Genomic DNA, 21,354 nt, shown 5'->3' on the forward strand with positions numbered 1-21,354 from the left:
AAAAGCACTGCCAATCTCTTTTAAGTTTTCAAGTACAGATTGCTGTTGGTCTAGCTGTCCTCAGTCAGTTGTAATTTATTAGCTATTATGACTGTTGGGGCAGAACACGGTTCAGAAAAGGGGTAGGCCTGTGGCATTCAAACATGCATCATACGCCTCCCACAATTCAACCTTTCACCTTTATTTCATGTTTCTCTCTCTCTCACACACACACACAGCACGCCCCTGCGGGCGGTTTATCCTTCAAGCTCGGGTCCTCTACCAGAGGCCTGGGAGCTTGAGGGTCCTGCGCAGTATCTTAGCTGTTCCCAGGACTGCGCTCTTCTGGACAGAGATCTCCGATGTTATTCCCGGGATCTGCTGGAGCCACTCACATTAACTCCCAAGCTAGGCAAGTGGCTCCAGTAGCTCCTGGGAACAACATTGTAGATCTCTGTCCAGAAGAGCGCAGTCCTAGGAACAGCTAAGATACTACGCAGGACCCTCAAGCTCCCCGGCCTCTGGTAGAGGATATATATATACATACGTGTGTGTGTGTGTGTGTGTGTGTCTCATCTGTTTCAGCTTTTTTTCTGACCATCAGTTTGCCATACCAAATATTTAATAAACTGTCCAGAAAGGTCAAACAGATGTGTCCATTGTTAGGTAGTCTCTGATGTGGATTTTCATCTCTGGTATACAGCCCCATCAGCCCCAACACCACGCTGGGTGTGAATACAAGGAAAAAACCTGTAGATGACAAAATATGTTAAAACACTAACCATTTGACACACACACACACCATATTTGTTCTCAGGGCAACCCCCAAAATGAGACTTTTGTTGTCCTACTTTGTTTTTGGTTTTTTAAGAAAAAAAAAAAAAAAAAAAAAAAAAAAGAACAAAACAACCTTTTTTTTTTTTTAAAGAAAGTCATTATGAATAAAGCATGCAGTCATACATTTATATAGAGCCTAGTCATTGTGTTTCTTACCATTTGTGTGATCTATATTAAAAAGAAATGTCTTGCGAGACACTGATGCTGTAGCTCCTCTGGGCCATTGGTGAAAGTCTCCACACACCAATTTATATAGGGCTGTGACTTGTAGTTAACAGAAGGATGGCTTGCTATGACAGGTTGATTCACAGAACAAGGGGGGGAAAATCTCATTCTTTATCTCACTGCTGTAAAAAACAAAACAAAACAAAAAAAAAACAACAACAATGGCTGTAAGACCCCTGATGACCAGAGCTTTGAAACAGAAGTCCTTCACCACGGTCCATTACACACTCACCCCGGGGCACCGAAACACAGATAATACAGAGAGAATATTTTAGCTTCCTGAGAGACTGGGGGTGATGGAGGTCTAGCACTAACAAATGCCCCATATCCTTTGGCTTTTCAGCCCTAAAACAAAGAAACAGTTGTAGGTATAATAGCTTTCAGTCCTTAGAAGAAATAAAAACACACAGCCATGTGTTGGTGCAATGCCGTTTAGCTGTTATAACAAAAGACACAAGGGAGAGAGAACGATGAAAACTTGCTTAATTAAATAGACTTGTAGTAGCCTTTGTGTGAATTTTATATTAACAGTCAAACACCTCCATTAAGAGGTGTATTTAAATGTCATGATGCAGTCTTGATCAGTAGTTTATTCACTTTTTGTCAATATAACTTTAAAAACTGCACAACTGATTTAAATTGGTGTAATTGTGTTTTAGGTTGTGGAGGCCTGTTTGTTAATTTGTTTAAACAAAGTAGTTAATATATTTGGTTTATTGTCTTTCATTTGCAGAATTACTGTGGTTTAAGGACAAGTTCACCAAAACATAGATAATACAGAGAGATTTTTAAGGCTTCCTGGGAGACTGGGGGTTGAAGCAGTTCCTATGGCTTTTCAGTTCTAAAACAAAGACACAAACAGTTGCAGAAAAAAATAAGCTTTCAGCCATTAGAACAAAAGGCAAAGCCTGATGTTGGCAAAATGGTATCCCCGCCTTGCCTCCTGTTGTCAGTGACACTTGGGTTAGGGTTAGGGTTGTAAGATGGCTGCCTCTGTCATGGATTTCTGTGTGCACAGGTGGGCAGGCAGGATTGGAGGACCAAAATGCAGACTCAAAGACAGAACGTAACTCAAAACCAGCTTTATTGCTGCATGAATAAATACAGAAACTAAACTGGGAGAAACTAGAAACTAAAGCACAGGCAGAACAGACAGTTAATGAGGGAGAATGTGACGCTGAACAGAGGGTGACACACACTAAATACAAGAGGGGAACAGGACAAAGAGGAAACACCTGGGGGAAATAGCTGGCAACTAATCAAACATATGAGGCAGGGGGAAAAGCAAAACAGTAACAGGAGACCATATAGTAAAATAGGAAGTGAACATGCCAACAGGCAACAGCAAGAGCGACAGAGATACAACTGGGAAACAAGGGAATAAACATAGAGACAAGACTATATGTGCGTCACAACACAGCAGGGAGGCAAGACAAGGGAATCCTAAAGACTAGATAAGAAAACTAGGACAGCCTGACAACATAAACAGAGGGACGAGAGAAGGCGAGAGAGCAACACACAGAGACATGAGGAGGGGAACAGAGGGGACGACACAGAGGCAAGACCAAGACAAACACGACACAGAGATGAGACCAGGCATGAACAAGACCAAAAACCAAACAACCTAGACTGGAAACACAGTTAACTAAATTAGGAACAAGTCAAACAGCGAAAACTGTAATGAATAAGCAAGACTCAAAAACCATAGACATAAAACACTGAATTGACCACCCAGGTACCCCAATGGACTGATTCTTATATAGCGCTTTTTTCCTCTCCTGGAGTACTCAAAGTGCTATATACAACATGCCACATTCACCCAATCACACGAGCACTATCTTCTATGCTTTTTTAATATTTGCCATACAGACTACCAAATAGGGATAAGCTCTGTTTTAGAACTCTGATCATTTTTAACACAGAAGGCAGAATGTTAAGAACCTTTACCCGCTCAGATGTTATTGACAAAATATGTCTTCAATCATATGTTACTACTTACTTAGTCTCCAGAAAACCCATTTTTTGTTACATGACAGTGGTCTCAAGATCAGACTAAGAATCATACAGTCTACATTATTAAATTCGGTTCTTTTGAATTCTTTTGGCGACAGAGAAAGACTTCTGACTCAGAGTGGCCAAGTTCAAAAAATGATCTTTATTGTACATTTCTGGAAACTGAGAACTGCAGACACGAGCACCCACAGTTCTAAAAGCATGGCAAGCTACAATACATGTATATAGTTCTGCTATACGTCACACACAGACACACAGTTTCGATCAAAACAACTCCTTCTGGTCTGACTAATGTGTGTGTGTGTTACTTAGTTCCACTTTCTGTCTGGTTTCCTGTATTTTATTAATATGCCTCTGCATGCCTCTCTTTTTAACTTCCCCTTACTAAAGCCTCTGTTGCTAGGCGCCCTGTCACCCTCTGACCTAGTTCTTTGTCATATCTGGCCTTGGTTTATAAAGGCCTTTATTATTAAAATACATAAAACAATATAATCAGAAAATAAGCACTAAGAATATATATTTCGTAACAACATCAAGACAATGGAAAAAATGTTAACAGTGTGGCGGACCACCAGGTGGCTCCACTCACACCCAAGTTGAACGGAAGTGTTGGGGTGGAGATTTTGGCGCTCAATATATGTGAAGTTCTGAGAATCAGTTAATAAAGTTGGAGTGAGACACAGAGACCTCTCCTGTCGTTATTACATACCTCCACATTGGTGACCCCTGTAGCGAACATGCTAAGGCTCGACGACGAAGCCAGCTCCGGCCTGGAAGCATCGGCTGCCGCCGGACTTTCACCTCCGCCGATGGCTGCGTTTGCTGTGGCGCTTAAATTGCCGGATTTTTGGCTTCACGATCCTCCTTCATGGTTTGTGCACGTAGAAGCTCAGTTTGCTCTTCGTGGAGTTTCAGCCGACGATACTAAATACCAGAGGTGTGGACTCGAGTCACATGACTTGGACTCGAGTCAGACTCGAGTCATTAATTTTATGACTTTAGACTTGACTTGAAAAAATGTTCTAAGACTTGTGACTTGACTTGGACTTTTACACCAATGACTTGGGACTTGAATTGGACTTGAACCGGTTTACTTGAAAAGACTTGATATTTTACCCCAAATATAAAATTTAACATGCATATTATATAGAGATTGAAAATGTGACGTCATTCACGGGTAGAACCGCAAAGGATTCTGGGAACTCGTGGCAAGCGGTACTAGCGCACGCAGGCTTTCAATTAAAATCAGTTATACAGCGATAAAAAGAAACACAAAAATGTCAAGAAGCTGTTGTATTATTAACTGCAATAGCTGGTCGCATGACAGCCACGGGAAGCCGACGAGTAAAGAGATCGGTTGTTATCGGATTACGTCGTTGAAGAGAAATTGTTCATGTTTCCGAAGTAACAAAGACGCGACGGATGGCCTGGATTGCAGCCATTCAAAGATCAAATATAACGTCCCAGAACACTCCAGCTCACAGGTTAGTCTGCTCCAAGCATTTACACGAAGGTCAGTGTTTTTTAGTAGTTAATACGTCATTTTTCTTAACATAATTGGTGATATAGGTTACAAGGAAGTCTGGCGCTGAACAGAAATTGTCGCGCTATGCTCCTTTATTTATTGTGCATAAATAGTGAATTGTCCTGACACAATATTGCGTTTCGCCTCTGTTATTATGGCACATTGACAAAAACATATACTTTTATTCACAGGATAAAATAGGTTTTTTGTATCACTAATTGTCCAGTACGATTACAGCATACAGTATTATTGTCACTGCTACATTTCTGTGATGGGTACCAGAAATTATTTCCACTACTAATTAATTACCGTTGAGCTCAAAGGTCCTATTAATAAACGGTTAACGAATGTGTATTTATGACGACAATTTGTGAGACTGGTAAACTTATGATACATACGATGGTCTTTACTTTCTACACGGTGCATTTCAAGGTCCTGCACCCATCCGTCGGTAAACTGTACCTGGGCTTGTTGCAGTGACCTGAAGTTACTAAACTTCATGAGTGTATGCACTCATTCCAAGAACCGTATAATTATAAATATGCATATAAATATGCTAAGATGAGATAGCTGACTTCATCTAACTAGCAAATGTTGTCCAGGCTACGTTGGTGATACAGTTTTTTTTTAATGTGTATGATATTTTTGTCATGCGATTTTAAAGCTGGTCCTACAACCGCATCCAAGAATAACATGCAGCTTATCTCAGAACTGTTGGTGAAAATTATTCTTGGAGCTAGGTTTAATTGAGCTGCATTTTAAAGAGGTGCAATTTCACAATTTGTGTATATTTTCTAAGTTCACTATTTTGTCATGTGTTGAGAAAAACACAGATTTTAAAATTACATGGTCTAATATTTACATTTAGCATATTTTTCGTTTGTTTTTTTTTAAAGACTCGAAAGGACTTGAAATTCAAAGTTTCAGACTTGTGACTTGACTCGGACTTTTACACCAGTGACTTGAGACTCGACTCTGACTTGCCTGACATTACTTGAGACTTGACTTGAGACTTGAGGATAAAGACTTGAGACTTACTTGAGACTTGCAAAACAATGACTTGGTCCCACCTCTGCTAAATACCACCATGTGGTGGCCTCACTTGACCCGCTGTCAACCCGCCGCGTAATGACTCTCCTCCGGGACCCCCCAGCCCAAGGCAAGTACGCCGCCCTCAAGGCGCTGCTGCTGCGGCGTTACTCCCTCTCTGATGCTGAGCGGGCCGAGAAACTCCTTTCCCTCGCGGGCCTGGGCGACGGCACCGCTCTCGAGCTCATGGAGAGCATGCTGTCCTTGCTGGGCGCGGATGACGGAGGATTTCTCTTCACCCACCTCTTTCTCCGACAGCTGCCGGCTCCAGTGCGCGCTGGCCTTGCCAACTCCCCGCTATTGGCCACGAAGGATTACCGCTCCCTTGCGGAAGAGGCGGATCGCATCCTCCTGGCTACCAGGACTTTCGGCATCCAGGCGATTGTTCAGGACTCACCAGCGTTTTCCCCCGCCCCCTCACCGATGCTCCAGGGGCCCTCCGACTCGTCCACAGTGGCCGGAATCGCTGCACGGCGGCACCGCGGAAAGGGGCTTTGTTTTTATCACCAGCGTTTTGGAGCGAAGGCACGGCGCTGTCTCCCGCCTTGCAGTTTCCAGACCCAGGGAAACGGGCATGTCAGCGCTCTGTAGCAGCCGCGACCGCTGGCAACAAGGAAAGGCTGCTTTTCTTAGAGGACTCACGCTCGGGGAGGCGTTTCCTGGTGGACTCCGGCTCACAGAAGAGCCTTCTTCCCCCGGCTGGCTCGGACAGGCTAGCTGAGGGCTGCGGGCCATTGCTAACAGCGGCTAATGGCTCTCCCATCAAAACCTTCGGTGAAAGGTTGGTGACTGTTTGCTTTCACGACCGTGACTTTCAGTGGAACTTTGTTGTTGCTGCTAGCTCTGTGCCTATAATAGGCGCTGATTTTCTTTGTGCTCACGGACTGCTGGTTGATGTTGCTAACAGACGTTTAATTGATGCTGTGTCATTTTCCTCATTACCCTGTTTGACTCGGGGTGCTCAGCCCGTGGTGCATGCTAACTCAGTAGATTCGGGTGACGTTTTTCAGTGTTTGCTTTCTGAGTTTCCCTCACTCTCTGTCCCCACCTTCTCGAGCACTGTGACGAAGCATGGGGTGGAGCATTACATAACTACAGTAGGGCCCCCGGTGTTCACGCGCGCGCGCCGCCTCGACCCTGCCAAACTGGCTGTTGCTCGGGAGGAATTTCCCACCATGGAGCGTCTGGGCATCGTGCAACGTTCGAGCAGTGCCTGTGCTTCTCCGTTACACATGGTGCCTAAATCTGATGGTCGGTGGCGACCTTGTGGGGATTTCCACCGTCTTAATAATGTCACAGAGAACGATCGTTATCCCATTCCCCACATCCAAGATTTTTCCGCCCATCTTGCGGGGACCTCGGTTTTTTCGAAGATCGATTTGGTACGGGGATATCACCAGGTTCCCGTGCGCGCGGAGGATGTCCCCAAAACCGCCGTAATTACACCTTTCGGCCTTTTCGAGTTTCTGCGCATGCCGTTTGGCCTGAAAGGTGCCGCCCAAACCTTCCAGCGGTTGATGGACTCGGTCTTGCGCGGGCTGCCCTTTGTTTTTGTATATCTTGATGATATACTGGTGGCCAGCAGCTCAAAGGAGCAGCACAGGTTCCATCTGCGGCAGGTTTTTCAGCGTTTGGCGGAGCATGGACTGATTATTAATCCGTCTAAATGCCAGTTTGGGTTGCCCGTTCTCGATTTTCTTGGGCACCGTATTTCCGCCGAGGGCGCGGTTCCGTTGCCTGACAAAGTCCGAGCTGTTTCGGAATTTCCGCGTCCCACGAATGCTAAGGCACTGCAGGAATTTTTGGGGATGGTGAATTTTTACAACCGTTTTCTCCCCAGAGCGGCACATCTGCTGAAGCCCCTTTATGGGGCGTTAAAAGGTAAAAAAGCTAATGACTCAGTTGACTGGTTTCCGGAAAGCATCCAAGCGTTTTCTGATGCTAAGTCAGCGTTAGCTAATGCTGCCCTTCTGGCCCACCCATCCCCCTCAGCGCCGATTGCGTTGACCACCGATGCGTCCGACATAGCGGTGGGTGCGGTGCTGGAACAGCGAATCTCGGGTGTCTGGCAACCGCTCTCCTTTTTCAGCCGTACGCTACGTAACAGCGAACGCAATTACAGGTTTTTGACAGGGAGCTACTGGTGCTCCACCTGGCGACTCGTCATTTCCGTTTTTTTCTCGAGGGTCGTCACTTTACCGCATACGTGGACCTTGACGTTTGCCATGTCCAAGGTTTCTGATCCATGGAGTGCACGCCAGCAGCGCCAGTTGGCAGCCATTTCTGAGTTTACCACGGACATTCGGCACGTGGCTGGTAAATCCAATCATGTGGCTGACTGTTTGTCCCGTGCGCTGGTTTCTCCCGTCTTTCTCGGCATAGACTACTCCGCCATGGCTGCCGATCAGAGCAGTGACCCGGACATCCTCGCGCTTAAATCCACCCAGACGGGCCTCATACTAGAGGACAGACCCGTGCAGGACGGTGGTCCCCTCCTCGTCTGTGACGTTTCCACCGGCCGCCCTCGCCCAGTGGTTCCCGCTTCCTGGCGTCGTTGAGTTTTTGACTCGGTACATGCTCTCTCTCATCCAGGGGTCCGGGCCTCTGTTAAACTGGTCAGCTCTAAATTTGTTTGGCCAGGCCTTCGCAAATCTGTTAAGGAATGGGCGTCGGCGTGCATTCCCTGCCAGCGTGCGAAGGTTCATAAACACACCAAGGCGCCCCTGGAGCCGTTCTTCATACCCGGCAAACGTTTCGATCATGTGCATGTCGATCTGGTGGGTCCTCTGCCGCAGTCACAAGGTTTTACGCACCTTTTGACTGTTGTTGACCGGACCACCAGGTGGCCGGAGGCGGTCCCCCTGGCGTCCACTACCGCAGCAGTGGTGGCCAAGGCGTTTTTGTCAAGCTGGGTCTCGCGTTTCGGCCCACCCGCGGACATTACGTCAGACAGAGGCCCCCAGTTCATATCCGAGCTTTGGTCGGCCATGGCTGATGGACTGGGGGCTAAAGTCCACCGCACAACCACATACAACCCGCAAGCTAATGGGATGTGTGAACGGTTCCACCGGTCGCTTAAGGCTGCTTTTCGCGCCTCCTTAAAGGATGGCAATTGGGTTGACCGCCTCCCGTGGGTTTTGCTTGGGCTGCGCTCTGCGGTTAAGGAGGATCTCGGCGCTTCCCCAGCTGAGCTAGTGTTTGGTCAGCCCCTCCGCGTGCCAGGAGAATTCTTGCCCGAAAATCCTCCTCCCTGCTTCGATCCATCGGTGCTATCTCTCAACCCGCTTTTGCACTCGCTTCGGGTTCCTGGTCCGGTGCACCATTGCGTGCCTGAAACCTTTGTTCCAAAGACTCTAGAGACTGCTAAGTTTGTTTTTGTCAGGCACGATGCCCACAGGACACCGCTGCGGCCGCTGTATGACGGCCCATTCAGGGTTATTGAACCGGGCCAGAAACATTTTGTTTTGGATTTTGGGGGTCAAAGGGAGACTGTGTGTGTTGACAGACTTAAACCTGCACATGTTCTTCCGGACGGTAATGTAGTGCCGGCCCAGGCCCCTCGCCGTGGCCGCCCTCCTTCGATGGGGTTGACAGACTCTGGTTTTCCCCCCAGGACTACCCCCGGACCACCGGCGTTTGAGCCTCCTCCTGCCTTTCCTGCTCGCCTTCACCAGCCTCGTTCACAGGATGGACTGTCACGGCGGGGTGCGCCGGTGTGTGTGTGGAAACAGGACCCAAAAGCAGATGACGATGAGGAGTAGTAAGGTTTTAACAGAAGGTGAAGCTTTATTGCGATGCCGGCAGGAAATAAACCAAGAGACCAAAAACACTAAACTGGCAAGACACTAAGAAACAAAACACTAAAGGTACTAAGACCAAAAAACTATAACTATGACTGAGGTGAGATTAAACAGACGAAAACTATAACCATGACTGCGGTGATGTAAACAGACGAACCGACAATGGCATGGAGAAAACAAAAGGCTTAAATACAGACATGAGGTGATCAGGGGAAGTGGCGACACATGGGGGAAAACAGCTGACAGACATAAACCTAATGACAGGACCAGGAGAGGAAAGCTAAATACAATAAACAAAGAACACATGACATTGCCAGAATAAAACAGGAAATACTAAAACATGACAACACAACTTAACAGACCTAATACGTGATGAATAATTACAAAACCCCAAAACATAGAAAACCAAGAACAATAACTGCCTAAACTAAAGGAAAATAGGAAATAACACAAAACTGATCACATAACAAAATGAGACAAATACAAAGAAAACTCAGAGTGCTGGGTCGGAGACCCAGCCTGTGACATGGACCTTCCTCTGCATGTTCTCTCCCTCCCAGGTTCAGTCGTTCGGGTCGTTTGCTTAGACCCAGGGTCCTGGACTGAATAGGGACCTAACTGTGTGTTCAGGGGGGGGGGGTATGTGTGGCGGACCACCAGGTGGCTCCACTCACACCCAAGTTGAACAGAAGTGTTGGGGTGGAGATTTTGGCGCTCAATATATGTGAAGTTCTGAGAGTCAGTTAATAAAGTTGGAGTGAGACACAGAGACCTCTCCTGTCGTTATTACATACCTCCACAACACCTTCTATTGTATAATTTTAATACATACAGTGGGGCAAAAAAGTATTTAGTCAGCCACCGATTGTGCAAGTTCCCCCACTTAAAATGATGACAGAGGTCAGTAATTTGCACCAGAGGTACACTTCTGTGAGAGACAGAATGTGAAAAAAAAAAAATCCATGAATTCACATGGTAGGATTTGTAAAGAATTTATTCATAAATCAGGGTGGAAAATAAGTATTTGGTCACCTCGAACAAGGAAAATCTCTGGCTCTCACAGACCTGTAACGTCCTCTGTAAGAAGCTTTTCTGTCCCCCACTCGTTACCTGTATGAATGGCACCTGTTTGAACTCATCATCTGTATAAAAGACACCTGTCCACAGCCTCAAACAGTCAGACTCCAAACTCCGCCATGGCCAAGACCAAAGAGCTTTCGAAGGACACCAGGAAAAGTATTGTAGACCTGCACCAGACTGGGAAGAGTGAATCTACAATAGGCAAGCAGCTTGGTGTGAAAAAATCAACTGTGGGAGCAATCATCAGAAAATGGAAGACATACAAGACCACTGATAATCTCCCTCGATCTGGGGCTCCACGCAAGATCTCATCCCGTGGGGTCAAAATGATCATGAGAACGGTGAGCAAAGATCCCAGAACCACACGGGGGGACCTGGTGAATGACCTGCAGAGAGCTGGGACCAAAGTAACAAAGGTCACCATCAGTAACACACTACAACGGCAGGGAATCAAATCCCGCAGTGCCAGACGTGTTCCGCTGCTGAAGCCAGTGCATGTCCAGGCCCGTCTGAAGTTTGCCAGAGAGCACATGGATGCTACAGCAGAGGATTGGGAGAATGTCATGTGGTCAGATGAAACCAAAGTAGAAACTTTTGGTATAAACTCAACTCGTCGTGTTTGGAGGAAGAAGAATACTGAGTTGCATCCCAAGAACACCATACCTACTGTGAAGCATGGGGGTGGAAACATCATGCTATGGGGCTGTTTTTCTGCCAAGGGGACAGGACGACTGATCCGTGTTAAGGACAGAATGAATGGGGCCATGTATCGTGAGATTTTGAGCCAAAACCTCCTTCCATCAGTGAGAACTTTGAAGATGAAACGAGGCTGGGTCTTCCAACATGACAAGGATCCAAAACACACCGCCCGGGCAACAAAGGAGTGGCTCCGTAAGAAGCATTTGAAAGTCCTGGAGTGGCCTAGCCAGTCTCCAGACCTCAACCCCATAGAGAATCTGTGGCGGGAGTTGAAAGTCTGTGTTGCTCGGCGACAGCCCCAAAACATCACTGCTCTCGAGAAGATCTGCATGGAGGAATGGGCCAAAATACCAGCTACTGTGTGTACAAACCTGGTAAAGACCTATAGTAAACGTTTGACCTCTGTTATTGCCAACAAAGGTTATGTTACAAAGTATTGAGTTGTATTTTTGTTATTGACCAAATACTTATTTTCCACCCTGATTTACGAATAAATTCTTTACAAATCCTACCATGTGGATTCATGGATTTTTTTTTCACATTCTGTCTCTCACAGTTGAAGTGTACCTCTGGTGCAAATTACTGACCTCTGTCATCATTTTAAGTGGGGGAACTTGCACAATCGGTGGCTGACTAAATACTTTTTTGCCCCACTGTATGTACACGTTTTTAAAGACAAACAACAGACAAATGTAGCGAGTAAACGCCACCGAGTAACCACTAAGGGCCTCTATACTACTTGTGCAAACTTTCAGGCCCAAAGCTCTTACAGGAACGAGCCCAGAATAAACGGGACAAGAGGGTCAATATCAGTCAGATATGTTAAAATTTATTTTAAAAGAACACAAAGGGCATGCAAAAGGCCTAAAACATCAAAATGGAAAAGGTCACTAACAACCACAAGATAGTCTTATTGGTGCAACCTGCCAGCAATGCAACTATCACCTGAGGGCTTGCTCTACCCCGGTGGTCCCAGATGCTCGTTGCTTTAAAAGAAACAAATCCACCCCAAATAAATACGAGCCCAACAGAACACTTATCGCATGCACTAAGTGTTTTAGTTCAGGCAATAATCGGTGGCACTAAAATCACTCTTAATAAAACTTATTCACTGCAAATCCACATGGAGCACCTCTAAAAGATCTACTTCCCCTAAGGTAAGAGCCCAGCTCAGGGATTGCACATTGCCAGACTAATATTGCACCAGCCCAGTAGAAATAAAAACAAACCCGGCATCAAAACAAACAGTTTTAAAAGGTGACCCTACTCTAAAACCAACTTGGGAGAGAAACACAACGAAAAAGAGAAGGAGGAAAAAACAGTGACAAATTCACATGTGCAGCCTGCCCTCCCGCAGACAACTGTGTTTGCTGCACACCTGGCTTATCTTGGCTTATCTTCTAAAATCACTACTTGAACCTCTGCTGTAGAGGTTTAAAACAACTGTTTGTGTAGCAGACAATTAAAACTTCTCAGGCTCTTCACCTACTCACACAACCATTGTTCACAGCCGCTCATCAGTGGAAATGAAGAGCACCAGCTGCTACTTCCTCTTTTATACCCTCCATTGGGTCCCCTGGGTCCTAAAGCCTTCCCCATTACACAAAGGTGTAGACATACAGTATTAGCAAAGGACTTAATTTCTGGAATAGCTTCAAGAACTGGTATGAATAGCACATACCTTTTGAACATCAGTTACTCGACTATATTGGATGATGATGCTTTTACAGGCTTCTCACATCCTACAATCCCAAAAACCGCATCCAAGTTAAATTCGATAATGATGCCGGTAGTGGACTTAGGTGCTGCTTATACAATCTCTGGAGTAATCATTGAGCTTTGAGGGGACAGAAGAAAAGAAGAATTTGGCCATTGATTTCACAGGTAAGTTCAATCCAGAAATGAAATCTACAGTATAGGCAAATTCTGTACATATTCTGTTGTTGTCAATATCATTGTGTTGTCAGTTTTGATAGCTGTTTAAGAGGACCTTCCTCGCAGTGGAGGACCTTATCCACCAGTCTGTTTGAATGTTTAACAAAGGGTCCAAGTAATGCTTTACCAAAAACTGAAGATGTAATTAATATGGAGACGTGCAGCCAAAGATCGAAATGATGAAATCCATGGGCATTTTTTAAGTCTAAATTAAAAAATGGAAAATAACAATCACAATACAACAGTAGCCTTAGAGTATCTAATATTTAATAGATGATAAAGCATCAAACATAGTTGTTGTTTTTTTCAGTACATTATATTACTTTAAATGATTCTCCTAATGTTATTGCACACACCTAGGTTTCTGTGTTTGTTGTTTTTTTGTGTGTGCTGTCCCCAAGTTGCATGCCCAGAAAACTGGACCCAAAACATGTAATGTGTTTTTAAAAAGAGAATCTGTTGCAGTGCATTTGGAATCTGAAACATTATTTTTTCTTCCGATTGTTCATCCTCAGACCACTGAGGACATCCAAAATCAAATTTCTGAACTACAAGACTACCTGGTGATTGCAGGTTGCCTTAGTCCTGTTAGAAAGGTTGGCGACAAGCACATAATGGTTAGGAACATCTTCCAGGTCCCAGGTCACAGCAATCACTTGAATGGCATGACCTGTTCCAATATCTATTTATTCATATGCTTCTCTGCTTTAAGAATGGATGGATGGATATTTTTCCAACAAAAATCCAATATTATCCAGTTGTGTTCCACCCCCTACTTTGTCACAGGCCTACACTACAAAGGTGAAACCAGACATCTTCTACAAACAGCTCCTTTTAAAATTTTCCAGTACAGAGAACAACAGGTGAACAGCAGAAAACCAGGTGGTGGCATTTTTAAGAGATCACCTCCAGTATTCACCTTCAATTTTTATCTGATTGATTCAGTAGGAAACGTTGTAGAGTGCATGTTCAAAATTAATGTTTGCCTGTTATGATTTCTCTGGTCTTATTCTAGAGGGAGCATCCACAATTGAGAAGATAATAATATTTACAACAGGGTTCAGGGAGTTCTCTGCAGTGCAGTTTGTCCAGAGCCATCCCTGGAATTTCTTCACAGTGATCCTCAACTTCAAGATTTTTAACCAGGAATGGCAACAGCAACCACCTGTGTGAACATCTCCAAAACATTCATGCAACATATGATTCTGACTGCAGTGAGAAATGCCAGCATCTGAGCCAGACTCTGTCTGTGTCTCTCATCATGGTCACCTAAATGCACAGTAATGGCAGGTTTTGTAATAAGGCAGATCGCGCGAACATAATATGCACTGTTAGTTGATTATTTACCTGCCGCATTAACGGGAGAGGACGTGCAAACATTACCACTGCTGCTGGGTTGAGATTCACGAGTCCGGAGCGGAATTAAAAACACGACATTCATTTAAGGTTATCGCGTGTTTTGTGAGCAAATGCTTTTGCATATTCGTAGTGTTTCCTCCCTTAAGTGAAATGTCTACTTTTCAAGTATTGCAAGTTGCCCTGTTGTCATCTGTTCTCGTAAAGTATAACCAAACTTTTGAGCGTTTGAGCCGCCATGTTTCTTGCCAGGTAATTGATGCTCCGCAACGTGGTGACGTCATTCGGAGCGACTGGAATCGATAAGGGAATCGTTTGCAAAAATGGCAAACAATTCCAAGGAATTGAAACAGTGGGAACCGGTTCTCAACAAGAACCGGTGTTCGATACTCATCCCTAATGGTGACTTGCGCTATTTTCTTGAAGTTGGACTCTAGTGTTGTTCACCACATCCCCATTGAGTTCCCGATGAAGGATCTAAAGGTCCTGTTGACCTTGTATAGTTTGAGGCATTCCAGGATCTACATGCGGGGCATTGAGTCATAGGCCTTGCTGTACCTGGGTTGACAGCACTAGCTAGTGTTTCGCTCTAGTATTCCTACCAATTCCTTTCTGTGTCCTGCTCATTTTTTTAGCCATGTGCCTGTTCATCTTTGCTGCTATATGTGTAAAACATTTTCGACATGGTGAGCGAGACATATTGTGTTGGACATATAACATAGATTAGTAATAACTAAAGTTGTTTTTGTTGTTGTTGTTTCTGTCCAAAAATGGTTTGAACGGGGTTAAACATTTCAAGCAGAGTAATATAATTTTTATTTAAAAATTCTCCCTTGTCTTTTATTACACCCATAATAGTATGTGCTAAATCAGAAGTGTGTTCTGCATATACAAATTAAATCTTTCACAATGTAAAATGAAGACCAGAGAAAGAAGTGTATGTTCCTGGTTTTTTAATCATAAAATGGAAAAAAAAACAACAAGAATCTAATAAGAGCCACATCAGTCATGAAGGAACTGTACAATGTAGGCAGAAGGGGGTAGCTAGACAGAAACATGGTGTTAGCTAGACTTCTCATTTCATCAGTTGCAAAGTAACATTTGACATAACTACATTTATTAAAAAAAAGAAAAAAAAAGACTGAAAAAGTTGTCACTGTACAAAATGTAAACAGCATCGTTGATGGGTCCAAAAGACATATTCTGTTTCTCAATGTGATATGGAAACCTTTTAATTCTCAATATCGTTAGTGTTTTCATTTTGCTTCCAGGGTGTCAGGTTTATATAGTGGATTGTTTTTTATGCTTAGAAATATTTACTCATACATGCTTAGAGTTGCATAATCAATGTCATGTTGGTAGAGGGTTGATCCTTAGTAGTCTGTGGAGACTCTGTGTGCCTCCCAGAGCACTCTGGCATGCACACACAACTTAAGGTCAGGAGAGAGGTTATATCTGCTCTTACTGATATATGGTATAGCAAACACACGTATATCTGCTTTACTCTAAGTTCCTTTTGTTTAGATGAACTGCTGGACTTCCAAACCAGCAGGTTTAGGGAAGTCATTTATGGGGTCACACTCTGACCCCCCCCCCCCCCACACACACACACACACAGACGAGGTATTCTTTGTCCACATGTATACCTATATGAAACGTCATATGTTAGTGAACCTATGCATATTCATGTGACCACAATAAAAGGAGTGCTACAGGGAACCTGGCTGAGAGGCTGACGGAGGTCAAGTGGGTGGAACGAGGCAGGCCTCCCTCATGCATGAATAACACAAAGAACTTTGCCTACTCGCGTCTTGCTTTTGCTGTGTAGTTGAATTGTCTTGAACGTTCCAGCGAATGGGTTTAAGCTACAAACCTATCACAGGGTAATGCAGAAAAGGAGAAAAGCCTCCAGTCACATTCCAACGCAAAAGATACACGCAGCAAAGGGGACCACCATCAGCACCAGTGATAGTTAAAGGGCAGTCTGCCACCCAGTACTGTTAATAATGCAATCTAATGATTCTATGATTTTAAGTCATACAGTATGTATCATCATGCATCATTCATGAAAACTGTCTTCATTTACCATGTATCCTTGCTATGCTACCTTTTACAGCAATGCAGAGTATTTGGCCACCCCACATCATCAGACATTTAGGGCCTTTTCCTAACAATTTTTAGAAAACATAATATTTCATGTCCAACATATTTGATATTAGATCTGATTTTATTCAATATTAAACTGAGGATGAAAACATCACTATATTTTTATAAACATTTAAAATAATAGTACATTTGAATCCAAGGGTACTTTTTGTAGGTTTTGGTATTCAAAACAATTGACAAGCTGACTGGACTTTTTAAGGTACAAGCTAAAAATGCAAAAACAAACAAACACCCGGTTTGTAGAGTACGCTTGGGGAGTGTGATCGTGTGTACAGCGTCTCTTTATGTCTGTCTCCACGTTGGTTGAGTGTGGAGTAAGTGCATATGAGAGCATGAGGGGGGGAATGGATGTTTGTGTCTGTGTGTGCCTGTATGTCTGTGTCTATATGTCAGGTTGGGTATCAGACACCACCTCTCTGGGGACACCTCAGGCCCTCCAAGGTTTGGAGGCCTATCTCCACCTACCACCACTTCCCCTGCCGGTGGCGGACTCCCTCAGGTGTCGGTGCGTTGGTGGTTCTTTGTGTCTGGGGGTGGGCGTCCAGGTACACACCGGCTCACTCCTTGGCGGCCGCTTATCGGGGCCTGGGACCTGGGGCTCGCTCGGGCCACTTCGGAGGTGGGGTGCCCCCGGCCTCGGGCTCGGTCACTCAGGCACAGCTGGCTGCCGGCGGAGCTCACGGGCGCGTCACTGCAACTCCCCCTGGCTTCTGCTCCGCGGCAGCTGAGTGAGCCCTCATCTGGGACTCTCCTCAGCTCTTGCTGGGACAGTGGCGCGGCTGCCCCTCTGTTGGTCTTCTATGGTCTCTTGTGTTCTGGGGGCCTCTGGATGTCTGGAGTTTTGATCTCCTCCATACCTGCTTCACACCCTGGAGGACGGGGCTGTGGCCCCCCCACACTCCCTAGCAGATCGTTACATGGAGAAACCTTTGGAATACAAGCGCGCTGATCCACACAGGTATGCACACGGGTGTTCACTGCTCGTAGACTTAAATTATACCTTTCTTGGCTGCTACTTCGAAGCACATCTGTCCTGCGTGCTGCACAACAACATTGAATATTTAGTATTTACTGCTGTTTACACTTAGCTAGATTAATGCGATGGTGTTGTGTTTAGTATGTTGCTTTGTTTTTTTTTTTGTTTTTTTTGCTTGTTTTCTATTCTTCTCTCAACAGGTGATCCAGGAGATTTTTATTTTTTTTCTCCCCCCCTTTCTCACTGTCCCTCTCCCCTTCTGTTTTTCCTTTCCTTCCTCTTTCTTTCTCCCTTTCCTATCTCTCACTCATGTCTGTCCCGTCTGTAACATCTGAAAATAAAATATAATAAATAATAAAAACAAAGATCGACCAAATGGACCAATAGGGCAATGCCACGAAGATCCATTTGGCAAAGTAAATCCATTGGGTATCCTTGTTGGTCTTCAGACAACAATTCTGATGGCTAAAGAACCAAATGGGACAGGCAAAAAACAAACAAACAAACAAACAACAACCTATTCTCAAATTCAGAACTGTTCTACACACAGAAAGGATATATAATTTATCCTTACTGTGCAGAACCTAGACCTCTCTTGGTTGAAACTGTTTTCTTGTTGTTGTTGTTGTTAGCTGTCTCCTAATTTTTGTTGGCCCCCAAATTCTCTACACCGATGCATATATAGGACATCACATATAATGGGTTTCAACTAAAAAACAAAAGTGCAAACACATATTACAAGGGATCAGTGAAAACAAGTTAAAACATTTAACTGGCAGGTTAAACTTTTCTCTGAATTCTAATGTATGCATAGCACATTAGCAAATTTAGTGTGAGGTGTTAGTGTCAGATTCTCTGCATGCTTGTGTCTTTACAGTTCAGCTAATGTACATGGCACATCTCCATTGAATGCTTTGAGTTAGGTAAAGTGGCCTTTAAGAAAATTGTTTAAAATTGAATTGGCGCACAAAGCTATTCTCTGGGTAACACAGAATCTACAAACAGGTTTTAGTTTTTACTAATATATAGACTCACACTAGGCATTGTTGTTCAGTATTATTGATTTGAAGAGGTTATTAAATTAACAGTTATTTTGTTTTGTTTGGTGTTACATAATTTGTTAGTATTTGTTATTACCTTATGTGCTTACGTCCTGGACTGATCAGCCAGTAGTTATATCCCCTGTGTTTGTTGTGTGTTAGGGCAGTTATAATGGGGTAAATCAAACCTATAGATGGGCAAAGTGAGACTTTGTGAAACACTGAAACACTCAAAGCATTTGTGCCAGAGTTGTATTGAGGCTTTGAAACAATCTGAAACCCGTCTCCATGATGACATCTGCTGGCCAACCTTCACTACACCAGTACACTACACTGGCACAGACGAGCTCTGCACAATTCCAAACAAAGCTACTCATCATACCAGACTGTTAATAATTATGATCAACACATATTTTGGAGGCCAGAAAAATATTGGGACCGTTAAAGATGGGTGGCAGCCTGTGACTATAGTGATCGGTGTACTTCAGCAAAATTTTTCCTCTGTTAATAGTCATATTGCTTTCAGCAACTTAATTTACAAAGTAAATCATTCTTAGAAAAGACCACTGTGTTTACTGGAATAACCACAGAGGTTTCCAGCTGTCTGGAGCTCAGTCTGTCTCGTTTTTTCCTCAAAGACTTCAAACTTTGGACGTCTTTGGTTGATTTTGAAGCTTTCCAGGTGTTAGTGTCAGCTTTGTGCTAGAAGCCCCCAGTCTCTGTCTTGATGCTAGTAATCATTCAAAAGAGGTCTTTACATATTATGTATATATCTATATAATATTGGATTGATTACACTATAGATTCCAGTGTTTAATTGAAGTAATTACAAATGACTCAGATTCTTGAAACATTGGAATCCTGGTGCTTTGTAATGCCTAGAAGGAGCAGGTTTGGCACCGGTTGAAATTGGGGTGAAGTGCATCAAAACCTTGTTTAGTTGTGGTCATGCGACCCAGGTGTTTTGAACCATGCTTCGGAGCAGTGTTTCAAAACATCTGCACTTCACAAGCTTGACACAGTGTCGAAACACCATTTCCTCTCCGGTTTATGGGATACCTGCTTTAAGGCACACATTTGTAAAACTACCTTCTCCTACACCAACTACAGGGGCCTGGCTAGGTACAGGTTTTTCAAGGGTGCAGTGCTGGGTCTCCAAAACTACAAACAGGCTAAATTTAGTATCGCTATTACAAAAGGAGGAGGAACCATTAAAGAAGCCATGCTACACATATATATTCGGTGCAAAGGAGGTAGAACTATACAGCAGTGAACCAACAACAAGCCGCATTCAGAGGGTTAGTGGTTAGGGTTTTAGAGTGATGTTATTTTAATTTATATAGTACCAAATTACAACAGCAGTCTCCTCAAGGATTTATGAGATTGGTAGTCTTTAGATTCCCAAGCATAATTCTGTCATGGAAATCCCTGCATGGTTCAGGAACACTTCCAGAAATCACTGTCTGAACACAGTTTGTTGTGCCATCTACATATGCAGATTAAAGCTCTATTATGCAAAAAAGAAGCCATATGTGAACATGATCACTTTTCTCTGGGTCAAAGCTCAGAGAAGACAGTCTCAGTCCATTCTTTGTCTCAGAATGGACAAAATAGAAAAACGTTCTCTGAACACACAACAGAAATTTGAAATTGTTTTTGGAAAACATGAATACCTTATCCTCAGGACTAACGATAAGAGGCGTCACCCAGCTTGTTATCAGCACCCAGTTAAAAGCCTGCATTTCTGATGGTACAGGGTTTCATTTGTGCCTATGTAATTGGCAACCTATGTATCTGGGAAGGCACCATCAATGCTGAAATGTATATAGAGGTTTTAGAGCAACACAACATAGACAGACAAGAATGAGGCAGCATTCCTCTCGCAGAAGTCCAGCTACAACAGAAAAGGTAGTGGTGCACAGTGGTAAACGTGAAACTGTGCAAACTTTTTGAGACTTGGTTACAAGTCTCAATAAAATTAAAAAGGCCTTGGTTTTTTTATGGTAAATTTTCTCAGTGTTAACATCTGATATGTTTTCTTTGTTGCATTGTGAATAAAACGGAATTTGAAATTTGAAAATTCTTTTTTCATTTACATTTTATACAGCATCCCAACATTTTTGAAATTGAATTTGGATTTCAAAAGTTGGAAAAAGAAAGTAAATTGACTCAGGCGTACAGGTCCCACTCTCACTTTGCACTTATGTGGCGTCTGAGTTGTCTTCAGCAGGTTCAGGAAGCTCATGTTGTCTGTACATAAAGGTGAGGAGAAACAGAGCCACATCATATGAGCACCAATAGGCTGTATGTGAAGTCACAGCTGACCAATAGCGGCTTTCTACTAATCCCTCCCGCAGCTCGAAGTCAATGCGTCTCTCCAATTCCACTGCAACAGAAGAAATGCCATATTAGGATCTAAGATCATGTGAGCCAGGCTGGTGCTGAATACTCATACTGAAGAAGTTCATTTGACTTTTTTTCACTATGCAACATGTGGTTTCCATTTCAGTTTACTGGAGCAATAAAATTTCTACTTTTGGCCTAAACTCTTACTATTAACCAAACATTGAATATTTTGTAGGTATGCATTAGTAAACTACAGTAGATCATAAAACATATTTATAAATACTGAAT

The 21,354-nt window shown here is 43.8% G+C and overlaps 1 protein-coding gene across 1 annotated transcript in view; it reads right to left on the reverse strand.

Moving 5' to 3' along the window:
* Window positions 1–15,476: 15,476 nt before the first annotated feature.
* ddhd1b (DDHD domain containing 1b) overlaps window positions 15,477–21,354 on the reverse strand; it is a 174,778-nt gene continuing 168,900 nt past the window's right edge. The window contains exon 13 of the mRNA XM_026142758.2: window positions 15,477–21,106. Within this exon, the coding sequence (XP_025998543.1) occupies window positions 20,922–21,106 (185 nt within the window). The 3' untranslated portion in view covers window positions 15,477–20,921. The remainder of the gene's footprint in view (window positions 21,107–21,354) is intronic.

The sequence above is a fragment of the Astatotilapia calliptera genome, chromosome 15 (genome assembly GCF_964374335.1).
Source record: "Astatotilapia calliptera chromosome 15, fAstCal68.1, whole genome shotgun sequence".
Classification (NCBI taxonomy): domain Eukaryota; kingdom Metazoa; phylum Chordata; class Actinopteri; order Cichliformes; family Cichlidae; genus Astatotilapia; species Astatotilapia calliptera.